The sequence below is a fragment of the Pocillopora verrucosa genome, chromosome 1 (genome assembly GCF_036669915.1).
Source record: "Pocillopora verrucosa isolate sample1 chromosome 1, ASM3666991v2, whole genome shotgun sequence".
NCBI classification, from domain to species: Eukaryota; Metazoa; Cnidaria; class Anthozoa; order Scleractinia; family Pocilloporidae; genus Pocillopora; species Pocillopora verrucosa.
This window is the reverse complement of record NC_089312.1, coordinates 28121875-28138533: the sequence shown is the minus strand read 5'-3', so window position 1 is coordinate 28138533 and position 16659 is coordinate 28121875. Positions and strand designations below refer to the sequence as shown.

Genomic DNA, 16659 nt, shown 5'->3' with positions numbered 1-16659 from the left:
TCTGCCGTGTCTCGGTAACGCGTCCACCTGTTTGAGTAACATCTTGAATTCAGTTCAAGTTTCCGTTTCCATAAAAATTTTCAAGCTGTTTTGTTTCATTGCCTCGTTTGACTTCCAATCTAAATAAGAGTTAAAATCCTGTCTTATAAGTCATTTTTTTAAATTTCACTCGACTTCCTCGCGTGCACTAAGCGACGCTTACGCCTATTGAGGTAATCTGACACCCCTTTCTTGAAGGACACGCATGGTCGGTGGGACAGGAAGAAAATGAAGCGGGGGTGGGGTAGGAGTATCGGTCGGACTTTTTTTTGCCGTCGGTTTTTTTCTGATGGTAGATTCAAAACGAATATGCTTTTATCAAAAAATAAAGTACACCGCTTTGCTCTTGACGTTCAAACTTGTTCAGATGCGGATTGACAACTTGTCAGTGTCGTTCGTCTAATGGACGACTGAAGAGTGTTATGCTTTGTAAGCTTTTTCATCGTGCCTGTTTTGCTTTGACTCTTATTGCTCTTGCTGGTGACATTGAGATTAATCCCGGCTACCAGACATTTGCTGATATCAAGTCCACTAGAGGTCTCAAGATTGCTCACTTGAATATACGAAGTCTCGCAAACAAAACCGACTCTCTGCGTCTTGAGGGAATTAACAACAAAACTTTTGACGTGCTAACTCTGTCCGAGACTTGGCTGGATTCCTCAACAAGTGATGCTGAAATAAAACTCCCTGGATTTGTGTGCATAAGGTTAGATCGCACTGGCAATAAAGAGGGATATGGCGGAGTTGCTATGTATGTAAGAGAAGATTTGGCGTTTCGTTTGCGGAATGATATCAATACTGGTGGACAGGAATGTTTATGGATTGAGTTAATTCGAGATAAATGTAAGCCAACGTTATTATGTTGCGCTTATAGAGCACCAGATGTCGATCTCCGCACTTTTATTTCGTCTCTGCGAGATAGTATGCCTGCTGTTGATCTTGAAAAATCGGATGCGGTCATTTTAGGAGATCTAAACGCAAACATGATGCCTAATTCAAAATTGCCCAAGAAAGACAAACAACTACTTCTCAACTTCTCGCGCGCTTTTGACTTCACACAGCTGATAAAAGAGCCTACTCGAATATCTGACACCTCACGGACCTTGATTGACCTGATTTTTGTCAATAATGAACATCGCATTGTTAAATCTGGTGTTGTTCCGTTTCCATTGAGCGACCATTACCTGGTGTTTTGCATTCTAAAGACTGGTGTGCACACAAAAGCACATCCAAGAATGTTTGAGTATCGCTCTTACAAGAATTTCGATGCGAATTCATTTAACGAAGATCTTAGGAATGTTCCTTGGCACGTCGTTGACGATGAAAACAATATCGATGACGCTTTCTTAACTTGGAACAAACTGTTTTCAGAAGTTGCAGACGATCATGCACCTGTCAAACGACGACGTGTGAAGGGAACACCTCTTCCTTGGATGAATAGCAAAATTAGCGAATCAATGAGAGATCGAGACTGGTATCATCGTAAAGCACGTAAATCGAACTCAGAAAAGCACTGGAACACTTACAGGAAACTGAGGAACAAAGTAAACCGCTTAGTAAAATCTGCTAAGTCGAAATATTACTGTGAAATGATCGAGGAAGCCAGAGGAGATCACGGCAAAATGTGGAAAGCTGTAAACGAAGCATGCAATCGTAATTCATCCTCAGAAAAGGTTCAGTGCATCATTTCCGATGGCATTCAGCACACCACTTCCAAATCCATTGCTGTTGCTTTGAATAGCTTCTTTGCATCCATAGGCAAGCGCCTAGCTGACAAAATAACGACTACCTGGTCGAATTGCAACTTGGTTTTAGAACAACCGTTGTCTCAGTTCCAGTTAACTGAACTAGAGGAATCGTTTGTGCTTCAGCAGCTTACCTCTTTGAAGACAAATAAAGCAATTGGTTTGGACAAAATTAGTGCTAGACTACTCAAGAGCTCTGCTAATACAATCACTCCCTCCATCACTAAGCTGTTGAATCGATCGATTCTTACTGGTAAATTTCCTAAATTGTGGAAATGCTCAAAAATTACAGCCTTGTTTAAATCAGGCGACCGGTCAAATGCATCGAACTATCGACCTATCTCTATTTTACCGACACTCAGTAAAATTCTCGAGAAAGCCGTGCATTCCCAGTTGTACCAGTACTTGGTTATTAACAACCTTCTCACAAGGAAACAGTTTGGATTCAGGAAGGGGCTCTCTACTGAATCTGCTTTGACATCATTTGCTGATGAAGTCTTATTGAACATGGAACAAGGTAAACTGTGTGGGGCCGTGTTTTTGGATTTAACCAAGGCTTTCGACACTGTGGACCATCGGATTTTGTTACGCAAGCTTTCCAAAATTGGTTTATGTGAGAACTCGCTTCAGTGGTTCCGCTCTTACATTACTGACAGGAAACAGCGTACATGTTGTGGGAATGAGTTGTCTGATGAATTGCCAGTTACCCATGGGGTCCCTCAGGGAAGTATTCTGGGTCCTCTGCTATTTGTCATCTACATTAACGATTTGCCAAGCGTTCTAGATGCCTGTCAAGCATCACTTTATGCAGATGACACGGTGATCTACTGCTATGGGTCTTCCTCTCAGGAGCTGACTGAAAAGCTCAACCAAGACCTCCTGGCTGTGGCGAAATGGCTGAATGAACATAAGTTAACACTGAATCTGGACAAAACCAAATGCATGCTTATAGGCAGTAACAAGAAGTTACAGAGGAAAATAGCTCTAACTGTTTCAATCTTTGATCATTGTATAAACAATGTTACTTGTTTTAAATATCTTGGAATCTTAATATCGTCTGATTTTTCGTGGACAAATCATTTCGAATACATGGCAGGGAAAGTTAATCAAAGGCTTGGCCTACTTAGACGCATTAAGCATTTGTTACCGTTTAAGGCGCGCATCCTTTTTTATAAAAGCCTTGTTATGCCCTTATTCGAGTATGCTGATTTAGTTTGGGGAGACAAACATAATGTAACTTTAATGTCTAGTTTGCAAGTGCTTCAAAATAAGGCGGCTAAAATAATATTAGATCGACCACTGTATTCCTCTGCGTCTGATGCGTTAACTACACTGAAGTGGTTAACACTAGAAAAAAGGCGCTTCCAGCGCCGACGCGTACATGTATATAAATGTCTTAATGGTCTCACGCATCACGAATTAACATTAGTCACTCAGCAAGAACAGCATAGTTACAACACAAGAAATAAAGCAAACCTCAAAATTCCATCCGTTAAAAGAAACTGGGGTAAACAAAGAACTGGCTATCATGCTGTAAGTGATTTTAACTCGCTGGACAAAACTATACGAGCCTCTGATAATGTAAATATTTTGAAGCGTCAGATTTTTAATTCATTGATTTAAGTGTTGTATTACACATAAGATACATTAGTTTTTAGTAGCATCTTTTAGCATTTTTATTCATTGTAAATTTTTAATTTTTAATTTTCGAGGTCCTTTTTGTAAACCACTTTTTAGTGAAAAAGTTTCCTCATTAAAGATTGTCATTATTTAAACTTGTTCAGATACTGACTGACAACTTGTTTTGTCTATGGGAACTGAAATTGCAATTTTCAAACTAATTTTCACAAAACTGGTCTCATAGGCTGATTAAAATGACGGAGTTTATCAACTAAACGTCTGAATGGATTACATAGCCCCGAAAAACGATTGCTTATGCTTACATACGAAGTTAAAATTTAAGTCAGGCACGCTTAAACGATTAAAATGGTGAAGAAGGAAATTAATTATTTGCCGACCAAATGAGAAATGGGACTCATCAGCACAGGCAATTTCCAACCCTCCCAGCCCCACCCTCCCCCCCTCTATCCGTAGCAGCTGCCTGTCTCCTGCAAAACGGTTTATTTCCCACCCATTGTCGTGCATTGTTCGAACATCGTCTAGTTAGTTTGGTCACCCGCTTGCTTTGAATAGCCAGGCTAAAACAAGGGATGCAAATAAGGGATACAAATACACCACTTGTATCATCGATGGACGCATACTCCACAGAAAGGAAAAATATCAATACACAATTGTTTATAATTCTTAGAATGTCGAAGCCAGAAGGTACAGATTAGTGTGTTAGATCTGTTTAAGGTTACCTCCCACCTTCGGGAAAAAATTCGTAAGCGCGCTAGTTTCACTAAAATCCTAGCAAACTATACGTCAAAAGAAAGCTTAATAACTTTCGTTTACGATACAAATATAATTTAAGCGACTTTTCTTTTAAGCAAGTGTCAGGAGCTGGCAAGGCGCGAAACGACCAAAGGTTCTTCTACTGAAATTATCGGGTATCAGATGCCGCAGTAAGAGCAAAATGGCTGCACAATCTTAGTCACAAGGCATCAGTCAACGAGAGTGTGTCAGGCTCTTTCGATATTCTGATTGGTTGTCAAAAATCGGCACCTTAAGTTGGAGTAGCAAAAAATATGCGAGACGTGTTACGTAAATGGACATAACAGGACAAATATTTCAAATATCAAGATTTCCCGACACGCTTTCGTTTTTCATTATTACTGGAATGTTTTGGCGAGATTTGACGAAAATCGGTCAAATCTATATACCTTATAAATTTGCTCAAAGAGGTTGTATTCCTCCCAAAATCAATGCGAGATTTTAGCTCATAAAGGATCGCAAACAACTCGCGCCACGCCAGAAGATTATCCCGCCTCCTGAAACTGCAAACCAATGGGACAACGGGACTTCCTGGCGTCAAAGACGATGGGTCATAATTTCCCGGGAAAAGTAACCCATTGGAGACACGTTTTGTTTTTTTATCTCGATCGCTCGATGGAGCGTTAAGGAGGACGACACAATAACGAGCAAAGTTGCCAAAGGCAAAGGCAAAGGCAAAAGCAAAACCCGCGGAAAAAATGGAGAAACCGGAAAATGTGCTGAGGTGCAAGAAAACGAATCGACAGACAGCTTTCAAAATTACGATTGGAGGCGATTGTTTATGTTTTTGTTTCAAGGCGGGTACTTGCATAAAGAAAGGAAACCGGTTTGACGGCGACTTCTTTGTTAGAAATCAGGACGCCAGAGTGGAGCTCCGTCAGTACTAGCCGCTTTCACGAGAGAATTTTTTTCTTTCCCAGACAGAATGGTACTCTTTCTTTCTTCTTTGGGGTTGCTCAGTTTAGTCAAATAAAACAAAATTTAAAATCTACTTTTTGGTCCTCTCAAGGTGGAAAGTAACTTTAAAAGCATCACTTCCATCCTCACAACTGAATACAACTCTTGAGTCTCTTAGTACAAAGGTAAATAATTCGCGCGCGTTTTAAGCTTTTTCTCTAAGATATGAGTCAGAGGGTAAGTTTCAAAAAACAAACTGTGGTGCTGCGTTGGTGGGAGAGTATTACAGAGTAATTTAGTATTACCAAATGAGTTGATAAGAGTTTAAAAGCTCAGGTTTCGAGTGTTAGCCTTTCGTCAGAGAAAAATTAATGTGCATTATTTTATTCAACGTACATTTATGTTATGTTATGTACATAACAAAATAAAAATTTGATGAAATAAATAACCAACTGTACCACATTATTATGTTCCGCTCTTACGAATGGATAACGCTCAAAATGTCAGCTTTTTAAACTTTTTACGGTGGCTAATTTACGTTATCAACTCAGCTGATATTGCGAAATTACCCTGTCTATGATGTAGCCTGCTATTCGCCTGCCTCTTTGTGAATAATGAATTAGTTACGCTATGTATATATATAAGCAAAAAGGATGGCTCGGAATGAAACCAAGTCAGTAATTTTTTCATCAGAAAAAAGGAAAAATGAACGAGTAATGATTGAGTTTGCCATTCTCAAAGATGAAACTGACCATGTCCCGGTGCTGCTCTCTTTATTCTCAGCTTCCAAACAAATTACCACCTTTACTGGATGCTATAGCCCGCATAGTACCCATCGTCTGGAAAACTCGGGGCGAACCGAATAATCATTTGGAAACGAGGTAGGCTCATATGCTTTGCATGCGGATGGACAAGTAGGGTTAACGTGGGGGCCTCTATCCTTGAGGTGTCACGCTTTCTTAGGAAAGGAGGGGCGTTGTGTGAAATCCCAAGGAGTGGCTGCGGTGTCAAACTCGTTCTCAGAGTCTCTCTTCTACCCGTCTCCTGCTCTCAGGAGCAGAACCTTGGGAACAAGGTTGACTGGCCGTCCGGCTGGTGCACTAACTTACAAGGTACAGAATTTTCAGTCAATAAGATCACAGTGCAATGAAGGAAAAGACATGTTTTATTTAATCCCGACGTCGTGCTTTTAAAAATTCTTTAGGAGAATTTGTATAAAACTGTATGCACCAGCTCTTAGTTAAAACTTTTAATTCTCCAATAAATATGTTTCGTTGTATGCTGCAGTGTTTATTACATAAACTGTTTTGTACATCGGTTACAAAGGGAAACAAAACAAGATTGATATTAACGTAAAAATAAACCCTGGCTAATTTTTTGCGATCTCAAAAATAAGCGCTCGGTGCCATAATCAGCAATAATGGAGATGAAAGAGATAAGCGGTTTTTAGAGGTTGCCGAACAGAGTACGGTAGCGAAAAGTGAAAAGCTCTTCGTACGAGTGGGCATCAATCTAGAACTGGATAGACAGTAAAAAAATTTGGTTCAGAGTACCAATTGCCCAATTCACGACCAGATTACCAGTAATATTCAATTACAAGCTAGACTCGCAGAAAAGCGCGTGGGAGACAGACTTGAGGAGGAGGGAATTACATTAGTGATAAGTGAACTCATTTAAGGTTCCATACTACTGCTTCTTATTTATGAATTTCTTTGGTGGTGTAGATTCCCTGCGTTGGGCGGAAGTTTACTTCAGAGGCTCCGTGGAAGTGTGAGAGAGATAGAACTGGAAATGAAGCGCTCTATGCTCTATCAAACTTCATGAGAACTTTAAACATCATCTGTGTCGAGCTCTGACCTCATCAAAGTAATCGGCGCAGGCTTAGAGGTTTTAATTTGTACGTACTCGTTCTTGTCACCTATGAGCAGAGGCGAAATTGTTGTGTCATAAACGTGGTTGTCCTCTCTATTTTCAGGTCCAGTATCGCTTCCACACGGAATTAAAGGAGGAGGCTAGGATACAAAATGACAATGTGTTAGATCATGCATATAACATGCCGATGTAAGAGCTCACGATTTAAATCGTTATCCCAGCTGGTTGAGAAATGCAATAACCACTGACAGTCACTTAGAAGTGCTTCGTAGTTTTGAAGAAACTACTTGTGGGTAATTCTTAAGTTGTGGTGCGGGGTGTCTTTTGTGTCTTTTCAATCTAAAATATTCATGATTTTATTAGCCATGAGTGCCACCCACGACGCTCTGAAATCTGATGAAAAAGTGAAAATGTTAATGCCTATACACAATTTCTCCCCTAATATGTATGCTTATCAAATTTGTGGTTAGGAAATTGGACCACACAGTACAAAGAAGACCTGGAGCTCACGAACCCAATGAACGCACCAGGTCTAACCAAGAACATTTACCATTAACACACCAGATTAATAGTTATGAGTCTGTTCAGTTTCATGTCGACACACCCAGTACAGCATTCACCTCAAGGGACTAGTGCGTCGAGGCAAGGAAGCGGAGAAGAAATTCCACGTCAAGTTGTTTCCACTCCTGAAGTGGAGTGTATGCCATTTAATGGTGACCCGATTAGGTATGTCTCGTTTATGCACAACTTTGAGCCTGTTTTGATCAATGAATTTGGGGAAGACCTTGAGTTTTAGGTCATCAAAGGAGAAGGCAGACAAGGAGAAAGGTAAAGGTGAGATGGACGTGATCGACTTCCTCTTCCTTTGAACTTCGGGCAAGGCAGTTTCAGGTATGTGAACTCCCTCGACGCTTTTTTTCCTCCTGTTCGAATTTTTTCCTATAAACATATACGAGGTGAAGTCTTTTTTTATTACCAATCCGTTTGGGACGCTAGGAAACCAATCTTTTAGCCACATTACGTGTTTGAAATGAAGGACCTCCATCCACTTGTTGATTTTTTTCAGGTGAAAGCCCACGTCGATCTAAAAAAACTAAAAGTCTCGAAACTTCTAACGTCTAACCACAAACTGCTGACCGCGGTTTGATGTTAGCGGTGAACACACCAAACGTGGATCTAAAACTCTCTTAGCAATTCTTTTACGCGCATTTTTGTACGTCGGAGACAATGTAAATCTTGTGAAAACAAACAGCTAAGGGAAGCGATAAGACACTGCACCTTCCTAGTGCCCTTCCCCTCAGGGATATAGATTATTGCTTATCAGCTTACACGAGAACATTAACGAAATACTAGGAGTTTTACAACACATTACTCGGGCGACTCAACTGAAATAAGCAATACAAAGAGAAAGTGGAAAGCATTCTGCAAGTAACAGTCCTTCCCGGGATTGGCTCCGGCAGCCATACTGGCAAGTCACGTCAGAAGGTTTTCCACTTTAGACCCAAAGATACATTGAGTAGAAAAGTCGGACTTAAAGGAATAATAATGGAAACCATGGCGGGCTATTCCTGGATGTTTGCACGATGTACAAAAGCACCGCAATTAATGATGCGAATGGGACTAAGTGGAATCCAATTCGGTCTGTAATCAAACTAGTGATTTGTTAATCACTAGTTTGATTACAGACCGAATTGGACAACACGAAGCCCTGTTACAAATTAATCCAAACTATTACAAATTTGAGATAGAAACTAGACATCGGTTTTACGATTTTCATAAGAAAAACAACAACAGTTAACCCGGCGAAATGCGAGATAAGAGCGTACGCACATGACGCCATCTGTCCACTTACACTGGCACGACGCGTTAACTGTCCTATTACACTGTCCAATTACTAGCATGACGCGTACACTATCCTATTCGAGCCCAAATTAAGCTGGTGATAACCAATCACGTTCGAGAATTTTGTTATAGTTTTGATTGAGAAAATAACAGCGAATTCAGCGAAGTGCACTCACTAAAAGCGCCATTTTGAGATACTGAAAAGCTCCTTTCAGTTCTACGATAAAACAGCGGATTTTTCAAGTCTATAATTGATCGAAAGCCTCACAGAGATAAACCCATTTTCAAAATCAAAAAAAGAAATTGAAACAAGATTAGAGATTACCGGTAATTTTCCAAGGACACTTCCGAGCGGTGGGATGCGTTCTCTTCTACGTTTCCTGTTAAGATACGCTTGTTATCATTAAAACAACCAGAAAATAATGAAAGAAAATATCACTGTGAGTGATAAATAAGGAATTGATTCCCAAACTCAAGTTTATTTTGTGCGCTATCTAGAGCTGTATTCACCAACAGCATGCCAAGAGTCACAGTACAGCCAATTATCCAGCACTTATTTTAAGAGGTTAAGGGGTTTAAACATCAGTTCCTACATGTGTTCTCGTCAAACTTGCAAGAGCCTGGGCGAAGTTTTTCAAGTAAACACTTCATGAACCCACCATAGAATTCCCCGCCAATCCCTCCCTCCCCTCCCATCCTCCTTCAAACGACTACTCTGTTCTTGGGTACCTAGCAAACCAGACTACGGTACACAGCCATCCGCCACGACAGCTTGTTATTCGAGTTTTCAATACGTATTCACACATACGAGGGTAGGAGTGCAAAAAATATAAAGGTGATTTTTTCCGTTAACGCTACCGTTTCTTAAAAAAGCACATAGAGTAACGTACCTTAGCCAATGATAGGCTATCACAGTTAAACATCCAACACAGAGCAGCAACCCTAACGCGACACCAATGATGTAATACTTATCTCCTTGTTCCTGCGTACGTGGAACATGGGTTCCATCTAAAAAAAACACCGTGACAAATACTCGTAAGAGACCGCAGAATGTTATATTTTTTTCTCTCCAAATTTACCAAGCAAAATTAAAACCGTGTTTGATCTCCTTCGCTTTTGCCCCCGCTGTTTCTTTTTTTACAAAGTATATGTAGCATTTGAATGATCAGAAGAACGAGTTTCCTTCTTCTACTGTCCGCATTCTACGAAAGTATCATTTTTAACCCACTCGGTAAAGCATTTTGATATCGCCGTTTTTTTTCCCCAGCCGAACCCACACTGGTTTTTTTTTTTTTAAACGGGGCTCATTATTAACAAAAATGGAACTATATGGACCATCATAAAATACCCGAGATAGTACGAGCACCCTGATTGGTCAGAAAACTATCATCGAAAGCAAAAGTAAACCCATAGAACATTGAAATTTATTTTATCAAAGCAATATTAGTTTACCGGCGTATTAACCCACTTGGGAGTTTGGGAGGACACGAGAGAAGTCGGAAGATAACCAGCACACGAGCGATCTAACAACTTTTCTCTTGTTCTCCCAACATTCCACGTGGGTTACTACGCTGGTAAACCGATAGAAAGTGTTATCTATCTTTCAACTAACACATTTTTCGCTCTTCCATACAACTGGATGACTTATTAAGAGAAGAACTCTACAAGCTTCTCAAAGAGAACAAACCTGCGTGATCCAGTCTTCGTATGAAAACCGATTGGCTGGGAGGGCCACACCCCGCGCTGGTGCATATTTTTGCCGTCACCTCATACACCTCATCCTGGCGTAACATTCTTAAGGTGCCGGTTGTCATGGAAACATTGCTAAACACAACCAAACTACTGTTAGCTTCAGTGACGCCACTGTTTGCTATCCAATAAAGCAGCACAATGTGAGTGATTTCACCATTCCATGTGCCATTGTCCGGAAGCTGTGAAGTGAAAATTCATGTACTTGAGTTAGCGATGTTCCAGTTGACCAACAAGGATGAAGAAGTATAAAAATTGACATAGAATTCGAAATAAAGAGGGAAGGAGACGGCTAGCAATTTTTAGAGCACACTAATATTTGTTATCATATAACCCGTCTATTGCTAACTATCGACGTTGAAACGAAATTTTCAACATTCGTTGGTAATATGATAAATTGCTTATGGACTGAGTTTGGTCAGGCCGAACGGGAAAAGTTTGCCTCTCTGTTATGGTGCACGAACCTCGCTGCACTCGGTCCGTAGGTCATGACTTCGAGATAAATATTTTCCCGTCGAAAAGTACATAGTATGTGCACATCCCTTACGACTGGTCAATTTAGGGAGCCACATTTCACTGTACAGCCCGCTAAATTCAAAAGTTTGTTTGAAATGAAATCTTCCCCTTTATTCTGTTTTATTTCGGTTGGTGAGAGGTACGTTTATCACACAGAGAAACAAACACATACAAATAAGCCAAGATGCAAACAGACAGAGGTACGATAGAAAAGGCAGAGGAGCGAAATCACATCTACATGTATAATGAAATAAGACAGTCGAGAAAAAGAAAAAAAGGAATAGGTAAATGTATTAGCGGAAGGTGACATAAACAACTTAAGTTATATGTGTTTTAGGTTACAATATAGCAGTATATGGAAGTGATTAATATATAAAAACTAATCCGACTTGTGACCTCCATGAACTAATAAACAAAAGTCAAAGAATGAAATTAATAACAAAGGGTCCTGTCTGTAAGTATTTCATTACCTCTAATCTAGTCTAGAGTCAAATTTTAAGGAATTTGCTCAATAATTAGATTTACTAATCCGAGAGTAATTTTCAACACGTGAACACATAGTGCAGAAAAATCCATGTATTTGTAACACGTACCTTCCAATGAAGAATCACATCTCTGTACTGTCCATGCAGTGTTGTATTTGTGACATCTTCCGAGAGTTTAGGAGGTGCGCTGGGTGCTGCGATGAAGGAAAAGAAAATGAAAATGTGAGTAACAGGCTGCTTTTTTTTTTTCCATGTTCTTTGGTTTGCTTACACTACCTTTCAGTTATAAAAGTTTTGTACACAGCCCTCCAAAATTTTGTCATTTCAATTGCAGTTCTAGAATCTTATTTACAAACCTTCCGGATCAAATTCCACCGCATTTGTGTCCTGGGCTGCATGCAGGCCTTCATTGTGAGCTCTGCAGGATGCACGTTTCTCGGGCACGTAGGGAAGGTTTGAGGCAAGTCGGGCAGATGTTTGCTGGGGGTCTGGCAGTTTTCAGTGCTAGACCCTTGGAAGACCTCTCCCCAGTTCGTTTAGCTAAAGGTCTTATAATTTCTAGCAGGGAGAGAAACGATTGTGTCGAGGTGCCAATAGTTAGGGAGTGTTAATAGGCTACCTCTGTTCCTACGTGAGAGGTAAAGAACAAACCTGTGGTCATCATTACCTTCTTCCCTTGTCCTGGCTGAGAAAGGACCCACTTCTTCTCCACGAGTAGCATTTGAGACCACAATTGAGCAAGAGATGTAGATATGATACCAGGTATATGGGTGTAGACCACTGATGTCTCTTCTTATAGTCTCACTTGAATAATTTTTTCCTTTCACCTTGATACAATAAAAGTGACAGTTAATATACAATTTGACCTAAAGCTACTTTAGTTAACAATAACTTGTATTACTAACAGTAATTATCTTTTAAAATTGTACTCCATAACTAATAATTACTTCATAAGGATTCAATATGAGTTATCATTTTGGAACTCATAATGATAGATTTTTAATCATTCAAAGTCTCTGACACATACAGGTGCGTAATTAAAAATACCAATTGGAGGGAAAAAACTGAAAGTCAAAGCAATATTGGTCTCCAATACCTCGACTTATTCTTGTGTGAAAAGGACTGAGAGAAATTTATTAACAAACATTTTGTAACAGAAATGAATAGCCTATTTATGTGAAGGCATTTGAACCATTTGACCCCTGAGAGTGACCAGCATCTAATTTCTCCTTACAGTATCATCATCAAATCACACTTTTTAGGTCACAAGAATAAAGAAAATGACCAACAACTAAAGAAGCTCTTGACTTTTTAACAAATGCTTCTTGTCAGCACCAAGGAAATGTATAGAGAACAGTATGGAAAATATGCTTACTGATATTAAGTTCCCAAGGGTTACTTCCTATTAAGTGTTACAGATTTGTTAGAACAACTGAGGATGTCTTTCCTTGGTTGCAAGCAAGTCTCTCAAACATGTTTTCTTTAAAATGTTTAAGATGGAAACATTCTGACTTATAACTCAGCAATTACTTAATTAATCCCTAAATTTCTTATGATAACTTTGAATAGATGTAACCTTTTGGTGGTAGGAGAAGTTTCATAGCTGAGGGTTATTTCAACCTTTTACACCTTAACATCAGTATTTAAGTTCTCTATACTGTCCTCTACACATTTCTTTTAGCACTGATAAAGAGAGTTTGTTTTAAAATCAAAGGTTTGTCATCATTTCCTTTATTCTCATGATCTAAATTAATAACTTAGCAATATTACTGTAAGGAGAAATTATATGCTGGTCACTTTCAGGGTTTAAAGGGTTAAAAACTTTCAAGTCATCATTTATTTAAACCTTTAACTCTCAGAACGGATTAAAAGGTAACTTCTCCCCATAATATTCACACATTATCCAGCAAAGAGGTAATGAGGATACTCAAACTTATCAGGTGGCAGTTGTTATCTCGTTCTAACACCAAATACTTGTAATCAGTTTACAAGGAAATGTATAGGAGAATGAAGGGAGAATTAACAATCAGATCTTTGGAGTTTAGGAGTTAATCATCACAAGTTACCTTTATAAGTTTAGGAAAATCACCAACTCCATGTCCACTACCTACTACACGAATCCAATAAATCAGATTACTCTGATAATCCTGTGGCACATCTTTTGGGAGATCCCATATCAATGTCAGTTGACCTGCTGTTGAGTTGTTTAAACGTATGTTTGCTGGTTTTGTACACTTCACTAGTAAAACAAAATATTGACAGAGATCACTGATATTCACTTGAAACAGAACAATTTTTGAATAGGTGAATAATAAGTACAATAAGCATAATATACCATGCCCTTATTGACTGAGTGTTAGGCCACATGGGTCGAAAGGGTAATACAATTCATCTAAATAAGTGGATTGTCAGACCTCCTGCACTATAACAAATGCCTTAAAATCAAAATCTAACCACCTTATCTCTGGTCTGACATTGATAACAATGTAGAGTTTTTCAATAAACAATCATGTCTTTGCTAATGAGCTATTTGAAAAATAACTGTCACTACAGGTACAATTTATATTAACAGTCATTATGCATCTGCATTGCCCACAAATATATATTTTTTTAATGTCTTTTAAAAAAATGTAAACAGTTTTTTATCATCTATATATACCTGGACGGTGCACTTTACACCTGACTGTTCGACTAATGATTTCATCATCCATATTTGCTATACCAATGGCCAAAGAAATTCTTAGACCACGGATATTTTTACTGCCACTAAACAGCTTCGGAAATACTTTTTTGTAGAGGGATATGAGATTGCATTCCATGACTATACCAGTACTTGACTTTGGGACTATAGGACAGCCTCTGAAAATGCTGTAGCGTCTGGGAGGACGTAAACATGAAAAATTGCAGTAAAATATTTGGTAGGTGAAAGGCCGTTGAACACCTTGATAGTCAACCAGTGCATTCCAATGAAGCAAGTCCTTAAAATCAGGAAATGCACGATCACTTGATTCACATACTGGCCTATGGATTGGCCCTGCAGACAGGAAAACAACTACCTCTTAGTTGGACATATATTTAGTATTAGCTATACTAATTTTGAACATAAGAAATTCACTAGTTAGGTAGTTATAGTTTAAGTGTCCCCTAGGCTATATGTACTGTATACCAAGGGTTGAATTTGAGTTTCATGGAGCTCTTCAGGATCACTTAGGAATCCTTAACCAACATACAGTACTTTGGATAGGCATAAATTTCTTTAATTTGTCTGATCTATCAAAAATATTTAGTTCCTGGCCATTAACTGGTTTGTAAACCTTGACTAGCTGGCAACCTCCAACAATTTTGTGAGACAAACTATGACACTGTGACGGTAACCTCTAACAAATTTTGTAAGACAAACTTGGTTTCTGTGCTCTGTAGGCAATATAAACCAAGTCTTGCGTTTGAGATCTGTTAAGGTCATCAGAAGTATTAGGCACTTCATAACCGACATATGTCTGTTTAGATTGGCTGACTTCCTCTGATTTGTCAAATTTACCAGTGGTGTATGACTTCCAGTCATTTAGTGTGTGGAAAACCTTGATCAGAAGTCGCACTCAAACACATACCAAGTGTCACAAACCATGGTTTCGTAATCTGAGCGAAGCATTAGATCTATGTTCTATAAACGGTGTTCAGGATCGCTACACAGCATTTCGCGACCACCCTATCGTACCTTAAATATGCTGGGTTTATTTGATGTCAACTGAGTTCACCAAAAGTGCAGGACTACTGTTCATTAAGTGTTTCAAAATCTTGACTGGCTGCCTGCCATTTAATCCCGGCGTTGGTTTAAAACTACATGCTATTGTCCATCAAACTTTAAGGAAAGATTTCCGCACAGCCCCATACAGTTCTTGGAAAAGAAAACAATAGCGAAAACGATTGACCTCCTTTGGGACTACCGCTTTGCTTTGAAATAGTATGGGGCCATACGAATATGTTTTCAAAATTCATTCCTTAAGAAAACAAACCAAAAGTGAAACTTAATGATAAGCAAAACCTCCAAAACCCAGAGTAGCAACCAATATGTTTAAAGGACTATCTGTTTTATAAAGGATGAATGGAGTTATTCCATAGCTATGAGCACCGATACCATTTAATTACGTGATATTTTGTAGGTTATCATTCTCACCTCCTACAAAGAGTGTCACATTTGCGTCTGCCGGAATTGCTTCGGTGGAGCTGAGTCCGGAAAAATTGTATACACCGCACTGGTAAATTCCTTCTTGATGACGCGAAACTCTTTCGAGGGTAAGCCCCACTGCTCCTACTTCCCGTTTGGTTTGATTGTGAAGCCAATCTCCGTTGTGCTTCCAAGAAACTCGGCTGGCGAACAGTGGCGTGCCGTGGATTTTACAACTCAGTTTAAGAGTTTTACCTTCTATGAGATATTTCTGTGGGGCTCGAACTTAAATGAATAAAAGGATTTGGCTATTATTTGAAACTATGAAACTTGCAAATAAGCACCGCACGCGGATATATCAGTTCTGCCAATGCAAATGTGGAGCTTTCACAGAATTACTTATGTCTTTTCTTTATCTCGAACAAAAGCAATAGCTGCTTTTACTACAAAGAAGATAGGCAGTTAACTTACCTGAAAGAAACGTTTGATTAGCTCCTAATACATGGTAGATAAGGGCACAACATACGACCAAAAGTCTAAAGGAAGTCAGATACACCGCCATCCGCGAAGGACCACTGTTATTCAAGGACTTGCTGACAGCCGGAAGCGATTTAAAACGGAACAGCAGTACCATGGACAGCGGAGTTTTTAGAGACAAAGAGGTATGAGGTATAACTGGCATATAATGGTCAGAGGCAATGATTAAGTGTCTGATAACGGACTCGGTGGGCGCCACTCGTAGTTTCGTAGTATGTCAAAATACCTATCTCAGCTCACCGCGGAAGTAAATATTTTTTTAGCTTAGATTGTTAAAGAAAACTGATAACTCGGCCTGTCCCGACTGTGTTCGTAAAATGCTGCCAAAAAGGTGCTAAAAAGTTGCCAAAATCCATAAGTTGCAATCTAAATTTCAAAA

The 16659-nt window shown here is 39.3% G+C and overlaps 1 protein-coding gene across 1 annotated transcript; it reads right to left on the bottom strand.

Annotated features, from left to right (window-relative positions):
* Positions 1–6261: 6261 nt before the first annotated feature.
* Positions 6262–16355, bottom strand: LOC131790017 (uncharacterized). Its single transcript, XM_059107196.2, has 10 exons — positions 16215–16355; positions 15753–16028; positions 14238–14612; positions 13645–13817; positions 12246–12405; positions 11687–11772; positions 10516–10759; positions 9719–9836; positions 9154–9208; positions 6262–7126 (listed from the first exon to the last, which is right to left on the bottom strand). The coding sequence occupies exons 1-10, from the start codon at positions 16303–16305 to the stop codon at positions 6944–6946; spliced, it is 1761 nt and encodes a 586-aa protein (XP_058963179.2). The 5' UTR covers positions 16306–16355; the 3' UTR covers positions 6262–6943.
* Positions 16356–16659: the final 304 nt, after the last annotated feature.